Source organism: Echeneis naucrates, chromosome 19 (assembly GCF_900963305.1).
Source record: "Echeneis naucrates chromosome 19, fEcheNa1.1, whole genome shotgun sequence".
In the NCBI taxonomy this organism is placed as follows: Eukaryota; Metazoa; Chordata; class Actinopteri; order Carangiformes; family Echeneidae; genus Echeneis; species Echeneis naucrates.
In genome coordinates, this window is record NC_042529.1 from 10,311,609 (window position 1) to 10,331,789 (window position 20,181).

The following is a 20,181-nucleotide window of genomic DNA, read 5'->3' on the forward strand; positions in this document are numbered from 1 at the left end:
TGCAAAATAAACATCAAACTGCACACAAGAACAAGACTTAACTGTAAAATGTACCCAGTCTCACGGGAAAAAACGTCATTGATCTAAACAAACATGTATGTCTTAAAAAACAGTAGATTCATGCCTCAGTCAAACACTAATTATTACAATCCACATGTCAACACTTGTCTGAGAGTCACCAGGGAACAAATAAAGCCTGTTCCCAAAACTTTGGCTGATGGCAATTGTCAACAAATGATCAGCATTGCCCAATTATCACATCTAAACATTTACTGCATCACAAATAACAAACATCCAAGCTGATTTGGCGACACATTGCAGAAGCCAATAACATATGACTATGTCAGGGTGATGAAGTAGTGATGCTGTGGTTATGTCCAGTCCACTGTAGCGTAGAACAGTTTACTATCCACTATCAATACTGTCCTCATATACAATTTAAATCTTTTTCATCTTAATCTTGAAGTCATAGCAGAAACGCTGCAACTCAAGGCCATGGTGAGTTAATGAAGGTGTTAAATAATGAATACGTTCGATTCAAGATTTAATTTTACAACATTATCTAATGCAACACAAGATTATATATATACTGGAATTACAGATGTAGTACTTTCATGATATTCACAGAAAGGAGTTGGTTGTTACATACATCTAGTGATATATATATATACATATAAATATAAAAATTAATAAATAAAAATGTAAAAATGGAGCCGGTAGTCTCATAGTGTGAGTTCAGTCTGAGTTATTCAGGGTACTTTGAACGTCCATCAGATTGAACTTCCATCATTGTCAGTCAAATGAACTCAAAGCAGCATCAGAGTGAAGCAGAGAGAAAGAGGGACGATAAGTGCAGCTGTAGGAGTCATTATGTAACAGATTAACAATCTCTGTCCTCACATGCAGTCATGGCTGCTGTGACTGGGATGGAGTTACAGTTTTTGTGAAATGTCCTACTTCAGCTTTGTTACCTTTTAGCCATTCAACACACTTTAAGTAAAAAATGTAACTAAACCCCCCTTTAGAAAGTTTTTTTCTATTTCTTATTGGCTGATGGCTAAATGCCAGCACTGATTTGGTTACAATTGAATTCATCAAGTGCTCGATCAATTCTTGATGATTTAGTTGCTTTATTTTACATTCAACATGCGACAACATGCGAAGCAACACTTAATCTAAGTTGAAGTACTTTATTAGTTATTTATTTATTTATTTATTATTTGGGGCTCATGAAACCAAATCTAAAGAAAGCTTCATTTTCCTTAACAAATACAACAATTGAGCAAGAGTAATAAAAATAGGTACACAGGGGCTGTCAGCAGCAGGTGTTTCCACTATGTCCAGACGATAACTAAGAGGACAGCAGCAGACTGAACAAACGGAATCCACACACAGTTCACTGGACTTCCAGACAGAGATAACATAACCTCAATAAAAACAAATGGAGCCCAGTTGCAGTCTGTCCTTGCCATTGATGCAATATGGATTCACTTCAAGACAGGCAGCTAACCATCCTGAGTCAGAACAGACATAATGGAGTCCTGCAGGTCCACATATTATTTACTTCACAGTTTACAAGACTGTGTGACTTGAGGGGACAAATATAGCCAACGTTCAACTTGATTTCTACAATGTTGCACACCACATTGCCTTGACTGAACTACTTGCAACAAGAAAAAAAAAACATGATGACAAGATTTTAATCTATATTCTATCATTCATTTGAACCCTAGATAACTTAAAACCAAATGAGGGCTTTATCCTTAAATCCTGTGTATTTTTTAAGTTTGTGGAAGATGTTATTTCCACACTGTCCAACACATGCACACTCCATCAGCACACCAAAGAACAACCAGCTGGGCCCAAAGAACAAGAAGGCCTTTTCACAACTATTTCAGCCAGTGTGAGTACAGTAATATCACATTCCTAATCCCTGCTGACAAAAAATGAAGTTGCAAAAATGAATTGAACAGGCATGGCTCCAAAACCTGAAATAGCTGCATCAGACAGGAGTCTCAGAGAATAATGTAATTGGGGTTCTTGGTGACAAGCTGACCAGGAGGGGAGGGAGGAAAGGGGGAAGTTCAGAGCTCTTCTGGGCTTTCACACAATACAAAGATGCATTAATGTGGGACTAATGAATGATTTGTTTGGATGAAAGGCGAAGAGGGTCAGTGATAGCATATAGCTGTGGGTTTCAGGTATCAAAATAGTACAGTATGCAAGATTAGTTTTTATTCATTGAATACTTCAATACAAATTCATTTAACCATTCAAAAATGAATAACTATGACATTTTATCAATTTTAGTCCATCACTCTAAATTAATCTATAGTAAGTATGAAAATATACATTTTAATTTTACCAACTTAAATTATCACACACAAAAGTATCACGCTTTTCTTGTGTGTTTCACTTTGTTCTACAGGTCAGAACCCTGTAGAAGATATTTTTTGATTATGATGGAGAGAGATTGAGCTGTCAGCAGTAATAAGTCAATCGAGTTCCTGTGCAATGTCTGCCTTAGGCGAGCGTCACACTAAAAGATGAAATGCCACAATTACTATCACTAGAAAGATTCTGAAAAGTTTATTCTTAGTTCCCTTCTGATTAATGCAAATGACACCTTATTGGATGCAACTGGCTAGAGCAAAAAAAATCTTGAACTTTGTTTACTCTGTTTTAATACCTGGGTAGTTCATTTATCACTTTTATTTTCACTTTCAGGCTTCACTTGAAAGATCTCTCTCGTTTCAGTTACGATATGAATTCAAAATATTTTTTTCTTTAAAGCAACTTCTTTTTAATCTAATTTGGACAATGAATTTTAATTATTTTGTTGATGTCTTTGTACATCATAAATGAGCAAATTTGGCAGCAGCTTATTGTATTGACTGGGGTTAAAGTAAAACATGATTATAAACACTAACCTTCAATGCACCCATTTAAGCAAAATGGAATTTCACTTTCAAGGCATGCTCTTTTCATTTTTCCAAAACGGTCTTTGGTGAGTCAGGGGCTTTAGTATATCCACAATCCACAGAGACTCTGGTTGACCAACATACATTATTTCTTTTGTGCCTCTCTGTCCTTCATTTCTAACAGTTGTTATGGTCTGAAAACAGAGAAAAAGGGTTATACCTGTAGCCATGGAAGCGGTAGTGAATCCCACTTAGCCATCTCCCTGGGAGGCAAAGCCTGTTCATTTAGACAGACATGCAAAGGATATGTGAGCTGCCACCTGTGATTATGGTGCCGTTACATAATGAAGTTTACAGTCTGGATGTGAGAACCTTGTGATCTACTGTTCTCCAGGCTTGCAGAGCATTGGCAGCAAAGATTTACATTATGCAGGAACCGATATAGTGCCTGTTGCCGACACAGACCGAGTGGCGCTTTAAAAGGATGCTTTGAGCTCCATTAGTTGACGTCCTCAGCCAAACACAATAGCCTGGTGATGATCACAGACAGGCTATTGCAAATCACCCTTAGAAGTCTGAAATCAGAGGCTGCAAAAGAGAAAGAATAGGAGTGCAGAGACAGAAAGAGAAAAAAGAGAGTTCCTGCACTGATGAATCATTAGTGATAAAGCTGAGGCTGAGCCAGTATGGCTGTATTTAGAAACTTCTCACTCTTTCAGCCCCCCTCCCTTACTAATTGTCATCTTTTTTATAGTTTGACTGATGACCAGCTCTCTGAAAAAATGTGAGAAAAAGGGAGTAGGCACTCAGCTCTGAGGATAATGTCGCACTTTGAAGCTGTCAAGGGTAACGGTAATGTACTCAACATTGTTGGCTATGGGGAAAAAAAGCTACAGCTTGCTCTTGAAAAACAACTGATGGCAAAAACCAAAGACACAGAGAAATATTCAGAGATACAGTCGCAGTGAAACGCAGTCCTGCATCAACATTAAAAGCAGCCTCTCCTCTGGACTTAACCAGAGTTTTCCAGAAGACTCAATGTGTTGAACAGTGCTGCAGAATGTGATGAAACAGAGCTGACTAATTAAGTGATTGTCATACTTCAATTTCAATTTGTCTGACTCAGGAGCCTTTGTGGGGCTCAACTGTCATATTGCCAAAGACACATGCACATGGGCAGAGATACGTACATCCTCAGGTCAATTGCTGCTGATTAGTTGTTGGTGACAAGTGTGAAACTCTGCACCCAGACACAACATTCAGCAGCATGATATGCAGATACACACTTTGCACTGCACAGTAGGTCAGAGAGACGCAGGAGCATTTGCCGAGGTCATGCTGCAGCACGGCAACAGTTAATAATCTCATCTGTAACTGCATATGCACCTTAAACATACCTTAAAGAACAAGCCCTTATCTGTGTGGCTTAGTGCAGCAATAACAAGACTCATCTCAGAGTAAAAGCAGAGAAGATGTGTTTGAAATAGGCAGCAAACTGCAGATAGTTAATTTTATGTGGGAAGTCATTCTGAAAGCCTTTCATCCTCATAATGCTACTTCCATTTACTTTTGATTAACATGTGATCATAGACAATAGCGTATTGTCTGCTTGTGTTTTCTCAATGATATGTCTGTGCGTCAAGTTGCTGTCAACTGGTAGTGCCATGATGTGGGAGGGAGGTAGAGAGACAACAAGAGAGAGAAGGAGATGAGGGGAGGAGAAAAGAGAGAGAGGGAGGGAGAGAGGGAGGCTGCAAATGGCAGCTTCTGTGACACCACGGGAGAGAGGAAGGGAGGGAGGGAAACAGCGATCAAGAAATAGTCAGAGGGAGAGAGAGTGTGAGCGTGAGAAAGAAAGAGAGAGAGAGAGAGACAACAGCAGTCCAAGTAGATCAGATTGCAAAAGACTGATAAAGAGAGCTATTCAGATAATAAACCGTGAGTGAGTATTGTACAGTTTTTTTGGGAAAGTGAAGGACAGATTTGATGTTAGTAAAGATAAGGGATGAGCAGAAGACCAGCAGAAGAAAATTCCTCATAAGATGGAGATACAAAAACCTGAATTTACACTGGAATAGTCCTCATTAAATGTGTCACACCTGTTTCGCACATCCAGCTCTGACTTGGCCCAAGGTTCTGCTGTGATTCAGCCTGATCACAACTGCATTTCATCAGTGTTCGCAACTGCTTCTAAAAAAAAAAAAAAAACACAGAGAGACAAGACATCAGCCAGGATGAAGAAATTCAAAGAGGGTCTGCGCCTTGTGCTGAAAATGGAGTGGTTTTGTTCCGTATTAGAGTGACATACAAAGAAGCAGCACTTGCAGTAGTAGAGACAGAGAATGCCTCAGTTTGGTTAACACTTGGACTTGGACACTTGGACTTGGACACTTGGAGAGAAGAGAAAACGTTTTACTTCTGCAGGCTGGTGAAGGACAGGTGGACATAAAGGTAAGAGAAGGACAAGAAACTTCCCCTAAAACTTGCAGCTTGATTTTCACATCAACATTTGTCAGATGTCATGTAGCGTTGTAAAAGTGACAGCGGATGATAATGTGTACACTGTACATTGTGTACATTCCCTGTACAACGTGTTCAGTTATTGTGTTGCAACTCAATCAGACATATTTTTTTATTTACATATACATATATTTTAAAATCATGCTGAACATGTAATTGATGACAAAATCAAATACGACAACTTTACCTGAGCCAATCTGCAAGCATGTTGTCCCTTAAAACTAAGAAAAAAATAGATATGATGATATAATTGCTTGGCTGTTTGTTTGATTTGAATATGAGTACTGTGAATTAAAGTCTTGCCTTTGATCCAATTGTTTATTTTTTCCACATTCACTGTATTTTATCTTCTCTAAAACACAAAGCAGTTCTTTAGAATGTGATGACATTTTTGTAAATGCAGATTTTTCCAAACCAAAGGACCTCATGCCATCTTAGTTTTTCACTTATATTTTAGAATTTAATTATTTAAGAAGGCCTTTCCTGTCAGTATTACAGAATGACATTGAGGGGTCCCCAGCTCTTTTGAGCCATATCAGTCTGTTTATTAAGATAGTAAAGCGGACTAAGAGGATTTAAAAGCAGCACACTGAATAGCAATTGTGTTACTGAAAATATAATATGATCAATTATTCAGATGATAGTTAATTGACATTAAATAATTGATTAATAGTGGAGTTTAAACATTAAAACAGAAAAATACTTATCGATGACAACAGAATCAAAAATACAGTCAGTGTAAACAAACTTACATCTACTCAATTCAACTTCAACAAACTGAGGAACTGACGTAACAAATGGGGTGGTTAACACCTGAACATTTTTTGAAGTGTTAAATCAGATAGTACCTGGCACTTAATTTGGCATTATAATACCAGAAGACACATTTTGGCAGGTATTAATGGATGAGGCATTGCTTCAGGTACTGCATGTTTCTATCAGTGTACAAAAATCACTGATATGAGGGTACAAAAGAGGACAAACAAAACCAATATTATGCAACGCTGCCAGACAGTTCAATGACCTCATCCTGCCTCAGTTTGATTTTGTTTCATTGTCCTAAAGAAATATTTAATATGAAGTAAGACATAAAATAGAACATGAACTTAATACATTATCACATCATGTATTTATACAGACTTCTTGTATGACTAAATTTGCATAACATATAACATTGAGCAAGCCTGTACCAAAAATAATATATCCAAGCTTATGTGCTTTGACCAACAGGTGTCACTTTCAAATTGGAAATTACAGAGTTCAGGTTTAATATGGGTGAGTCAGCCTTTGTGAATGAGTACAAGTAATTAAAAAACTGCACAAATAAAGATCAAAAAAGCCCAATGAGAAGCTCACATGTGGGAATAATCAATCAATGAGAACCAGGTGTTTGAACGGTGGAATAGCTACAGGTGCAGCTAGCATAAAAACTACAGATTTTGTTCTACTTGCATAGATTATACCAGCTGTTGTATGTGAGAACGTGACTCAGTTTATGACCATTTTTTCTCTATTGTTTCTCTCAACAACCACCTGATATGGCATCTCAGCACAGGGGATGGCCTACATACCGACTCTACCAGCCTTTAGGGTTGTTGTCCGGTTGTTAGATTTGCACTGCCTTTGTCCCTTTGTCTAACAAAATTTGCCTAAAAGAACATCATTTCATCAAATGCACTTCATTTGAAAACGAAACTAATAAAGCCGTTTGTATAAGATACAGGGACCTCTGTATGCTGAAGTTGTGTTACTTTCTATAGGAAAATGCCTGTAGGTCACTTGAGACAAGATGAGTTACGTGTGGTGAGCTATAGGAAAATACAATGACACCTGAGCCTCGACTCTTCCCTCACAATAGCCTTGGGAGGTGGGCCGGGATCGTAGTGGTTGAGCTCAGTTTGCTGCATGCTTGTCTTGGGATGAAGTGCCCTCTCCTGCTCCACCTCATTGTTCCTCCCAATCCCTTCCATTATTTTGCACATCCAATTATTCATTCTATTCATCCTAATCAGCTGCAAGCTTATCATCTGCCCTAGTAGACTCTCTCAACTTCCCAAGAGGACGCACAGCAGACTAGGTCATGAAAGGTTATTCAAATAATTATTAGCAGTAGTGAAATCACTTTATGTCCTGCCTTATGAATCAAAGATGCAAAGTCTTTGGTTATAGACTCCAGACTCTCTCAAATCCAAGTGCTGTACAATACACAACTGAAGACCTCCCTTTGACCTGTCATTTCATGCTACTCTTAGTATGCACGGTAGTGCTGCAGTGCTCTAGGAATTAACAAGCAGCAGTAACACCACAATCCCGAATCTAAATAAAAACAAAAAGGTCAGATGAAATTTGAAACACAGGATTGAATTGTGCTATCACTTCAGACTCCCAATCCAAGCATTAAATATTACTAGACACCAACTACAGCCTTGGCAGCTCCATTAAAATTTTATTTAATAATAAAATAAAATAAAATTATTTTTTTAATAATGTGTTTAAACCTACTTGTGGGGAATTCTACTTTTTTAATTGTGGCTTTGATGACCCTTTGGTTTCAATCTAAAAAACACATTTGTGACATATTTCTTTTACATTGGTAAAAAGAACACTCAGACAAATGCTTGTTGTTCCACATGACCAGCTTTTCAAACATATGCGAATATTCTTCACCTGTAAGCACAGATCCTATTTCAATTCTGATTTGTACTATTCAAGGCAATCAAGATTTATAGCTGTCACATGCACTTGGTAATCCACGTCAAAGATCTGGTGACAAATTAATTGTGACACACCATATTGACTTAAACCTTACCATCAAAAGCTATCAGTGGTACAATCAGATTTAAAGTAATTTGTAACTACAGCAAAAGCGCTTAAACCACGAAGGCCCTTCCTGTATCTAATGACTCCAAGGACATTAGTGTTTTTACTTTCATCTGACCAATTCACTTGGTACCTAACACTGCATCACTACAGAATGATATGGAGGCTGTGCACTGAATAGGTCTGCACAGGTCATCCATATATTGCGGAGACAAAGATGTATGGTGTGATATGCTGTGTAAGGCTCAAGATTAATCTCAATTATATAAGTGTGGCAGCTATGTCAAACAGGCAAGCCCACCTGCCACTCCATGGATGAATCAAGATAAACCTGGTTACTTGAGCTGTCTATGTAAAAAAAAAAAGAAATGGTAGACACAATTAGAGAGGGCCAGACACTCTAGAAAGGCTTTCATACTAACAGATTATCTGGAAGGAGTGGTAGGAACACAATTTTTAACATTTACAGATATGCTTTTTTTTAGATTGAATGTTATATTGTTAAAGAGAAAAACAGACTTTTGGAGTATAAAAACAGAACTTGACGTTTAACTCCAGCATGCTTTCCTGATGCAAACATGCGTTTGACCCATATAGGACAAATTTAAGAATTATACATGAGGTAATCTAGCAGCAGATAAAGAGAACTTCCACCTGAAAGAGTGTGAGTGAGAAGGGAATTAGTGTGTGTTTGGCAGTTGGCAAGGCACCAGGGAATTGGGAACGCACATGAGTGAACTGTCAAGTCTTTAGGGCCCAAATCAGGCAGACAGACACGTAACGGATGTGGTCAGGCGATAAAAGCCGTCTGCACCCAGAGGGGCCTCAGTTCAGTTCCCGGGGGATGAAACTCCTTGACCACAAGGCTCAACATCTAGCACAGTGGCCATGTTATCTGCTATGTGACTGAGACAGTCATTTGTCAGCCACACTGACATATAACCTTTTGACACATACTTCATGTCTTGTGATATTTTTGTAAGCTTAAATTCCAGTCAGTAATTACAGTGAATATGTCACATAGTGTTGCACAGGGGAGAAACCTACTTACTTGTGTGGAGCACCATGGGAAGGTGTCCTCGTAGCATGATTAATAACACGGCAAAATTGTACAGAATGGGGTCACATAAATAGTCAGTTTTAGTCTATTCCTATATGAAAATTGTCTGTCCATGCAATCAATGGCACATATTCAGTTACATAAAGAACACACATAACCTCTTCTACTCCCCTAACAAATTTGTTGTAGTGAAATGACTATGGCAAACTGTTGCAACAAAAGAATAAATAATCCAGTGCAGTTTATCTACTGGATGTGTGATGACCACATGGTATGCAGCTGATAAATACAATCAAGACATATTTAAAATGACTGTGATAGCATTCGCCTTAAATGGCCAGCGTAAAATATGACAGGCATCCTCATTTTTCTCACTCTCACATTAGCCATTTCTTTTACATTGCATAATAATAAACATCTGGTAGGTGATCACTTAGTTAGCCTCCACTGCCAACCATATTTATAATTTGAAAGAGAAAATTACAGGAAATGCCACATGACAGAAGTGGACGTGCTGTGAGGCCAGCTCTTCACTTACTTGGCCGACATCAAAAGACATGAGGACCCTTCAGTGAGGGCCAATTGGATTTTGAGTCGTGATGTTTAAAGTCAGCAAGATGGTGGGGAGAGGGAGTGTAAAGGAACTAAAACAACTGCTATTATGGGTACTGAAACTATAAACCTTGTATTGGGAAAGGAGAGAGGAAAAAAGTGACAATATAAACATACAAACATTACATTTAGATTTGTGGTAGGATAATCTTAACACAAACTCCTATCTAGTTAATGTCTTTGAAAGATACTGGGAGAGACTACTTGAAGTAGATGTTAGGACCCATTAAAAATGAAATAATTATTTATATCAAACCAAACCAAACCAAAAATATAGATAATATAAATGTAAAAACCTATTATCATCAGGAGCCTTGTTGTAGAGCCAGTCCCAAAAGTCAGTGTGAGTTACTTATGTAACAATGTTTTGCCATGGAGTCTCTAAAAGCTTTGATTGGTTGGCCCTTTGGTGATGTTTCATACTCGTGATTTGGTGTTTATGACACTGTAAAATGCTTATATTGTTTTCTCCTGACACATTCTACAGGGATTGGATTAAAGCACAAGGCTCTCACCCAGCTACCTGTCTATAACTCACTAAAATGCAGCTTAACCTATGATCAAGCTGTGAGGGGCCACAATCACACACTGAGAATCCAGACCTGCCCTTCTGCTTTGAACCTGCAGCTGGAGGTGCCGCCAGGAGCATGAGTGTGGGAAGGATCAATCGCTACAGCATTGTGTCATCTGAAGAAGAGGGCCTCCGCCTCACTACCATGCATGGCATGAACGGCTTTGGCAATGGCAAGATCCACACACGCCGCAAGTGCCGGAACCGCTTTGTCAAAAAGAATGGCCAGTGCAACGTGCAGTTTGCCAATATGGACGACAAGTCACAGCGCTACATGGCTGATATCTTCACCACATGCGTTGATATACGCTGGCGATGGATGCTGGTAGTCTTCACACTTGTGTTTGTTGTCTCCTGGCTAGCTTTTGGCTTAGCCTTTTGGGTTATTGCTTTGCTGCATGGTGATCTGGACAACCCAGCTGGAGATGACAACTTCACTCCATGTGTCCTCCAAGTCAATGGATTTGTGGCTGCCTTTCTATTCTCCATTGAAACACAGTCTACCATAGGTTACGGCTACCGCTGTGTGACTGAGGAGTGCCCAGTGGCTGTTTTTATGGTGGTCTTCCAGTCCATAGTGGGTTGCATCATTGATTGTTTCATGATTGGCGCTATCATGGCCAAGATGGCAAGACCTAAGAAGCGAGCACAAACACTCTTGTTTAGCCACAATGCTGTCATTGCCATGCGGGATGGAAAGCTGTCCCTCATGTGGAGGGTAGGGAACCTTCGCAGAAGTCACATTGTTGAAGCCCATGTTAGGGCACAGCTCATCAAACCTCGGATCACTGATGAGGGAGAATATATTCCTCTCGACCAGATAGACATTAATGTGGGCTTCGATAAAGGCTTGGACAGGATTTTCTTGGTTTCACCTATAACTATTCTCCATGAAATAGATGAGGAAAGCCCTCTTTTTGGGATCAGCAAACAGGACTTGGAAACAGCAGACTTTGAGATTGTTGTAATCCTGGAGGGAATGGTTGAAGCAACTGCCATGACCACACAGGCTCGCAGTTCCTACTTAGCCTCTGAGATCCTTTGGGGTCACCGGTTTGAGCCAGTCTTGTTTGAGGAGAAGAACCTGTACAAAGTGGATTATTCTCACTTTCACAAAACATACGAAGTGCCGTCCACCCCCCGGTGCAGTGCCAAGGACATGGTGGAAAACAAGTTCCTAGTCCCCAGCTCTAACTCCTTCTGTTATGAAAATGAGCTGGCCTTCCTAAGTCGTGATGATGAGGAGGAGGATGTAGGAGGTGGGAGCAGGGCACTGGCTAACCTCAGTCCAGACCGGAACAGCCGACATGAGTTTGAACGCTTACAGGCCACCAGGGTACTGGATCAAAGGTCATATCGTAGAGAATCAGAAATATGACCTCTACATATTGACCAAGGGTCAATTTTCAATAACTTTATCCAAGGGTAATAATGCAGAACAATGCAAAGTGCCATAGGAAAAGCTGACTACTGTGAAAGATCGGATAAGAAACAGGACAATAAAAGTGACTTAACTGGAATAACAGGGGAAAGCAAGAGTACACAGCTAATAAATTGTGGTGAGGAATGTCTACAATCAAGGAAAAGGCTAGAGAAAGACCTTCTTCCTTCATGGAAACTTGAATCTTTTTCATATGGTCATTTTGAGTTCAGAGTTTCAAAGGCAGCGCATCAAAAATTATCATGAGAGAAACTTGTAATCAAATTTTAGGTGTAAATACATTACTTAGGTAATTTATGTTTTGTGTGCAGTATCAGTTTCTTAAAGCACCTCTAAAAAAAAAAGTTGCTTTTTCAACTTGTTCTTGAGCATAAGTAAGAGTGTTACAAGGCTTCTTTTCAGCTCTCCTTGGATTGCTGTAATTGCTAGATCTGTGTTCAGTGACATGTCGAAAATTCATGCACTTTAGAATTCAGATGCAATGAGCCGTGAAGAAACATCTGACCGTGAGCCACTGAGAACAACTTAACTCATTATTTTGGTATTGAAGTGATCCCAAAGTCTACCAATACAGGAAGAACAGGCAAAATAAATTGCACTATAAGGGTGTGAAAGAACATGTTGAACAGAAAAATGTATAGAGATATGTTATTTATATAATATTTTAATGCCTCATATTTTAGTCTTCTATCCAACAAACGTCTTAGAAGCCACTGCTGTACTGCTCTATAAATATTACTAAGTAGTCAGGTAAAACAAAACTAAAGCACACATAATGCAGAACCAGTTTTAATAAACAATTTCTAGTTTTACAAATTTCATTTTTTCCAAGATGTGGGTAACTGAGGTGGCAGCAAATTTATCAACAATAGCAATTTTTACCCTGTACCACACTAAGAAATGTGCCCTAAAATCTACCTTTACTTTCATAACTTGAGAACCAACCAGGTTTAACTAAAACCTTTATGTTAGCAGTATCTTCAAAGGTTTTCTTCCATTCGATATGGAAATTAAGATTGTAACGTCTTGCATAAATTGATCACACTTAATACGTTTTTGTTCTCTTTAAAAATTAATCTATGCATATTGTTAACAGTATCAGGGGACAGAAATCCTAGAGTTCTGGGTGAGATGAAATTACCGAACAACGTTGCTTTAGTCATTTCCTAACACTTACCAACACAGCCGGAAATAAAAACTACTATAAACCTAATGTATTAGACTAGCTCTTTATGTTTATCAAATCTACTTGACAAGAGTTTGTTCAAATATATATATAATATTAAGCAAGACTCAAAATTCTCCTTGTTTCATTTCTATGGCTGGGAATTTGCCTTATCAAGCTCAATTTGAAAAGTAATGTCTGGGTGTTTCTTACCACCCAACAAACTGCTATTCTAACTACTAAATGGGCAAACATCATAAGGACAAATCTTTCTACAACATTGTGCACAATATGGTAAAGAGGTCATATTTGTTGAAACATATTAAATAACACTTGTTGGCCCTACATTTCTATTTATTTTGCATCATCTATGAGTAAATTCAACGACTATTTATAATGTAACTTACAGGGTTAGTCTGTTTCAAATTTACCTGGTTTTCCTACTACACAAAATATGATTTAATTATTATATGACACAAATGTATCCTATCATGTTAAAATCAAATTAATATCTACAAGACAAAGTTCTGGTCAAAACCCCCATTATTTCAGCCTTTGTTGTCCAAATTTACATGAGCAACAGCACAACAAAGAGGAAATAGCCCGCTCCTTTTTCCCTCCTCATATTGATCTCTCTAGCATTTACAAACATCAGACACTGTAGACTTCTAAATGCATTTTAGCAATATGCTAATATGTTGTGTTGCAACACCGGACCAAGGTCTGAATGGAAGCAATAAACACTAAAGGACACCTTTCAGAAGAATTTTACCAAGCATATTATTGATGATTCTCTTGTAATACACTGAACAAGCATATTTATAATTCTTGATTCTTATACTGAAGGGAAGGGTGTGAGAAGATTATGTTTTTTTTTTTTTTTACTTTTACTGTGCTTGTATGCATTTGATGTCTTTGTGCAGATGTCTGACTCAGATTTGATACCAAAGTAACAGAGTGTAGCGCAGATTCAAGTTTGAAAGGAATTATTCCTAAGGTAAACTTCCAAATACAATTTTGAAAAATGGGTAGTCATTCTGAGAAAAAAAAAAAGTGTGAATTCCCAGTTTGTAAATGCTCTCTTTATAGATTTAACCATTCCCAATCAATTACATTTAGTAATTAAAGCCAATCCTTGTTCAATAAATCTAAACCAAATCAACTAAAACTTAAAGTTGTTCTTATAGACTTAATCATTTGCTATCACTGTATACAGTCGTTTATAAGACAAAATTATGTTGCATGACAACTTTTCTCTTTGGCATGGATAACAGCATTTTTAAATGACCCCTTCCTCTCCTAATCCTTACAAATTCAGTTTACTTTCACAGATAAAACTTTATATTTGTATGTAGATGGAAACCTGCGGGGTGTGGTGAAAATCCATGACAAGAAAACAAAGAGGAGAACCATAAAATGGTTGTTATGTCGGTCACAATGACTGATATTTTCCTAATAGTGATTCAACTCTAGCGGTATGCTTGATCCTATGATACTCCTTCGTTATATGTTGCTTTTTTTAGAATATTGTAGGATGTAATAAAAATGTTTGTCTAACAAAGTGAAGCGTTCTTTACCCAACCCTAAATATTAATTTTGCTCATTGCCTTCTGAGAAGGTCCTATACACATATGTGTGAAGCCTTGGTACCCACTCACAAAATTTCAGTGGTAAATAAAACGGGGAAGCACCAAAAGCTTCTATGCTGCATCACTGAAATCCATAGGTTCATAATTTATTTTGATTTGTTGTTCAAAGATTGTTTTAATTTTGATGTTGCCCATCTGAGCCCTTAGAAAGAAAGACCTAAACATTTTAGACAAATGGGTTTATAGAGCAAAATCATATAGTAAAATATAAAATTGTAATAGGAGCAGCCAGGCTGAACAAACCTGCTTATTTTTATACAAAGTTCTTTTTGATAGAATATAGCAATCAATATTTATCTGTTTTTATCAAAGTAAAACAATGAAATCACCAGTGAAAGGCAGCAATTTGATACTTTCTGTTGTTTCATTTCAGCACAGATGCTCATGATTAAACAGGTATTTCTCTTAAAGGGATGATTGGAAAAACCTTTGACCTCTTTAGAAGTCTTCCTATGTCCAGTGAAATGTCTACTGGACCTCTGAGTTTAATTTAAAGTCATTTAAATTATTCAATTAAAAACTAATTGTGAAAGAAAGATGGGTCTTATCTCTTTTGTTGAAAGCAGTTCACAAGTCTGGTCTGGGCTATACAGAAATGTAAAATCCAACACAAACTGTGGACTAATCAATGGATGAAGTGGTAACTGAGGTAATACATCACCATGAGGGGTGGTTTGAGATGAGAGATCAAGATTCATGTCACCACAATCAGATGATTTCCCAGCCTTTGGCCAATTATTCAAGAAGGCTCATCAATTAATCACTGTGACACACAAACAACCAGCAGGGCCAGGGGCCTTTTGGCCCTGCTGAACCAGGGACAAGGCCTGTATCTGACACTGTCAGATCAATAGGGAAACAACACGAGAGGTCATTATTAACACAGGACTGAGGAAACCTTTTTTTGGTATTAAATACAACTGTTGGCCTGCGTTCACCAGAGTATTTTCACATGTGACAACACCACAGGGGTACATGACACAATTAATAATGTCTGACTAATGTTCAGCTGCTCCGGTTTCAGGGTTCTGGTATTGTGTATGTTGGCTCACTGCCACACTTTCACGACTTTCTAAGACACTTGAGAGAACGGAGCCATTGTTAATGTCACTGGTCACATCTGTGTATTTCCAACGATGACAAGTCAAAAGTGTATAAAGTGGAAAATTCTATTTCTATTTTATAATTCAGCTGGACAGTTTTCCCTGCCTAATAATTTCATTTCTGTAGCGACTGCAAAGTCTTGTAAGTTATAGGGTAATATACACCAATGTCTCTTTAAACTCATATTGGTCATCATTACTGACTGAACTGATTCAACAGTCAATCCATATTGTCCTTGGTATTTTCGTACAATGCAGTTTTGGAATAATATTATGTAAGCATACAAAGAAGATTTCATCAGGATGTCAGGATGGATGTCGTGAAAACATTTGTTTGAAATATTGCATGCAGCGAGGAATGCCATGATTATAAAGTTGATAAAATCAATTATATAAAAGACATACATGGCATAAACATGAAAAAAATCAATGACAACTAAGTGCCACCTAAGATTAAAGAGTTATGCAAGGTGGTAGTACAAAGCTGCCTTCAGCATCACAGAACAAATTTTTAACTGGTGATAAATAATCCTGGACTCTGCACAAGATCTGTGGCCATCAGTTCTTTCTGAATAATTCAGGTTGGGGTGATTAAATCACCCACAGTGAGCGACAGATGTAGGATTAACATGCTGACCGCTGGCTGTGCTGAGCTCAGGCGTTGGGTCTCAACACTCAGAGTGTTTGATTATGTAACATGGGCTGGGCAGGGTATATCAGGCTTTGTGTGGCTTGGTAACAGACATAGTGTAAATTGAGGCTTTTGGGATTAGTGGTAGACAATGTTAATGAGTGTCTAATGCATGAAAACATTTTAGATTTTACATTTTTGAAAGAATATACCATTTTCATCAGTGTAACATGGGTTGTGGAATTCAAACTTTGATGCAACTCTGAAAGTTAGCCACTTCTGATAGCTGAGATGTCAAAGTGGTAATGCCATAGTAGGATTATATGCCAAGAGGATCTTAATAATTAAGGACATCTCAGGATAAACTGCCCTGCAAGTGAGATGGTTGCTATATAATTCCAAACACATGCCATAAAGACAGGATGAGTATATAGCCCATTGGAGTGGGAAGACTGCAGCTTTGGACATCCATGTGCAATACCTGAAAATTACCTCCTTTCTTACATACAGTATATGGATTATTTCTACCTGGTAGACAATTATATTATATGCTATTATATACTATTATTGGTGTGTGTGTGTGTGTGTGTGTACACATGTAAATTTTAACAACTGTTTGCATCTATAAAGATATGAATGCCACTGGGGCACCAGTCTCTCCGCTCACACTCACAGCTCCTGCAAATAAAACCTATTAATTAACATACAGAGGCTGTTGCCATGTAACCCACTGGCCAAAAAAAAATGCAGCTGGGGATCAAGCCAGACACAACCTCAACAGTGGCCAACACTCCAATTATGGATACTGTAATTTGGTTTTAAACGGATGGATGGACAGACTAACCAACAGACAGAAGGGTGGGTAGACAGACAGACAGGTAGGTAGGTAGATTAGATAGAGAGATAGACAAATTTTATTTGAATGTCTTCATGATATTTTGTCTAAATTATATAAGAGTAGACACTCATGATCCCTTGGGAATGAGCCCTATGTGAGTCCCAGGGAACACTTGGATAAGCCAGCTGGGGCCTGCACTCACACTTTTGCTCACATGATATAAAACAAAAACTGTTACACCTACTGAAGACTGCTGGAGACAGTAAAAGGACGTGAAAGGGGCAAATATGTGGCCTTACTAGACTCTGCCAGGCAGCCCATTGCACTAGTTATAATTAATTCTGGAACAAGCTCCCTTTAGCCTGGACTCTTAATGACAGTAAAATGAGAGGAATTCGTGTTGAAGGGGCTATATAAAGCTCCTCAGTGTCAAGCCGCATGTGGCTCTGTGGCCAACACTTTCACTGGTAAAAGTGCTCCCTGTTCGTTTCTTTGATAGTATCATTCAATCAAAGAGGCTTTCTGGATATCTGACATCCTTGTCATAAAACATCTTCTCTGCCTTGAGACTGAAGCTGTTAATCTGATATCTCCCATTCACAATGTATCTTAAAATGCAGAATGGTATTTGATATAGGCTGACCTACATGTCTATATAAAAGTCTCAATGGCTTAAGTATTTGTGTAAATACATGTCATAAATTGACAATTAGGTTAGGACAATTTCAATCAAATAAAATGAATAATGTGAAAGTGTTTTGTTTCACCAGTTTTAGAATACTATGATTAAAAATCAGTGCAATAGATTGTGCCAGAAAGTAAAAACTTCCCAAAAATTCCTCATGATAATATTAATAGAATACAGAATTAATACAGTGAATTAACTAAAAGGGAGTTATAGATAGTAATGTTTTGGGAGATCAGTGATTGGCACATTCTGATCAAGCCATGTCCACTGCTGTTGGCCTAAGATGTTTGCAGCCAAATAAAAAAGGGAAGAACTAAAATCAGTTTCCTTATTCGTCTCTATTTCTCTAATAATCAGCTGCTCCATGGCTGACTGTTTCCTCTCCTGACAAGGCTGTAATTTGGAGCTTTAACCTGAGAAAGGGGCATTGAGCACCATTAACCGTGGCAATGCACGCGCCTTATCTTCTCCTTGTCACAGTCGGTGCCTCTAGTCTATCCTGATTCATGATGCAGCATGAATGGACAACCTAAGGGGACATGAAGGGTCCACTCTCATTTCCTGGCTCTCAACCCTGGTAATTACTTTTGTGTGCCCCAAAGGTCCTGGGTGTGTTTTAGATAAAGAAAGAAAGAAAAAAAGACAGTGAAGTTGTGTGGAAAAAACAGAATAGCCTTTCTGTAACAGATAGACAGTTTAACAAAGCTCAGAGGCACAAACCATGAAATATTAGTTGTCTTTACTTGAATATCCTCTTGTGCGTCTCAAACTGTACGGTATGTTTATGCAATAGTTGCCTTGTTTCACTTAATGGATTCGATATATAGTTTACAAGAATATGCCATAAATATAATCCACATAGTTTCACAACACTGAAGATCAGAAGTATTTGTAGACCTCAAACTGCCTGTAAAATTACATATGAGAAATTGATAAACATCTCCACTCAAATAATAATAACAAAAGTCAACAGAAAATTATTCAGTTAGACAACAGCTCAATATAAAGTTCTTCAAAAAGTAAGCTTTAATGACCTATTCACTTTGAGATACTGATGGATAGCTTCGAGTACCACAACCCAAAAGCCAGTGAACTCAACTTAGCTGGGACGAGTAAGTTACTTCATCATAAGTAATTCACACAGTCACACAGAAGAAAAATGGTAGTCTGCAAAACTTGGTCTGTCGCAGCAGTGACGTCATGAGAACAGAGACAGAGCTGTGTCTACAGTCTCTTTGGTCTTCCCAGGGGTAGACTCAAATCTGTCAGCACCCTTGTCTAATGCACCTCTCAGTAGAAAGCAACATAGATAGGATCCTTCTCCTCAAATACCCCTACACACACACACACACACACACACACACACACACCTCACTCCAACCTACCTAGACTATGCCAACATGCATGGGTAATCTCTTGCTGTCTGGCACTGCTCTATCCCAGGACGTGGACCTCACTCTAGAACAGGATCTCCAGTGTTAGGCAGAATGAGGGCTTTTGTTGCTGCAGACTCAATACAGGTCCTCACCTGCACAGATAGATGGGTGGAGAACAGTAGTCCTTTTTCCATTGAAAACCATGAGTGCAAAATGGAAATGCGACAGTTAGAAATAAAATTGACAATTTTCAAGACTTTTTAAAAATACTTTAAAACAGAATGTGGCATGTGAAGGCTTCGGGTTTTACCTCATTTGTCCTTACACTAACCTTCATTAGAATTTCTCTGGTGCAGTAAATTTGATTTCTGATAGTTTTCTCTCTGGCAACAAGTGGTATTTTTGGACTTTCCTTCCACCGCAAAGTTGTGACATAACAGGAAAACAAGAACCTGTTGGAAAACGCTGAACTGACGAAAATAAATAAATAAAAAAGTAAAATAAATAAATAAATAATAATAATAAATTTAAAAAAATACTGCAGTGAGGCAGTGAGCCACATAATTGGTTACATAAGACAAGACGCATTTCACAGTTGTTACTGAAATACAAAAACAAAAATAAGTCAAGTGCTTGACTTTATCAGACATGATGATATTTATTTTGTATTTAATGACCGTCTAGCTGGCTGCTGTGATGCGTTTCCTCTAAAAACGGACGCAATTACTGTTGTCAGTCGGGGGGCCGAGCGCCAGGCTCAAAAGGTAATCTGTTTCTCCATGCGGT

General features: G+C 38.2%; 1 protein-coding gene across 1 annotated transcript; it reads left to right on the top strand.

Moving 5' to 3' along the window:
* The first annotated feature begins 10,580 nt into the window (after nt 1-10,580).
* On the top strand, nt 10,581-11,882 carry kcnj12a (potassium inwardly rectifying channel subfamily J member 12a). Its single transcript, XM_029527452.1, has one exon. The coding sequence runs from the start codon at nt 10,581-10,583 to the stop codon at nt 11,880-11,882; it is 1,302 nt and encodes a 433-aa protein (XP_029383312.1).
* Nucleotides 11,883-20,181: the final 8,299 nt, after the last annotated feature.

What these genes read in the sequence shown, in the direction of transcription:
- kcnj12a (XM_029527452.1), top strand. Translation starts at nt 10,581, where the DNA reads ATGAGTGTGGGAAGGATCAATCGCTACAGCATTGTGTCATCTGAAGAA.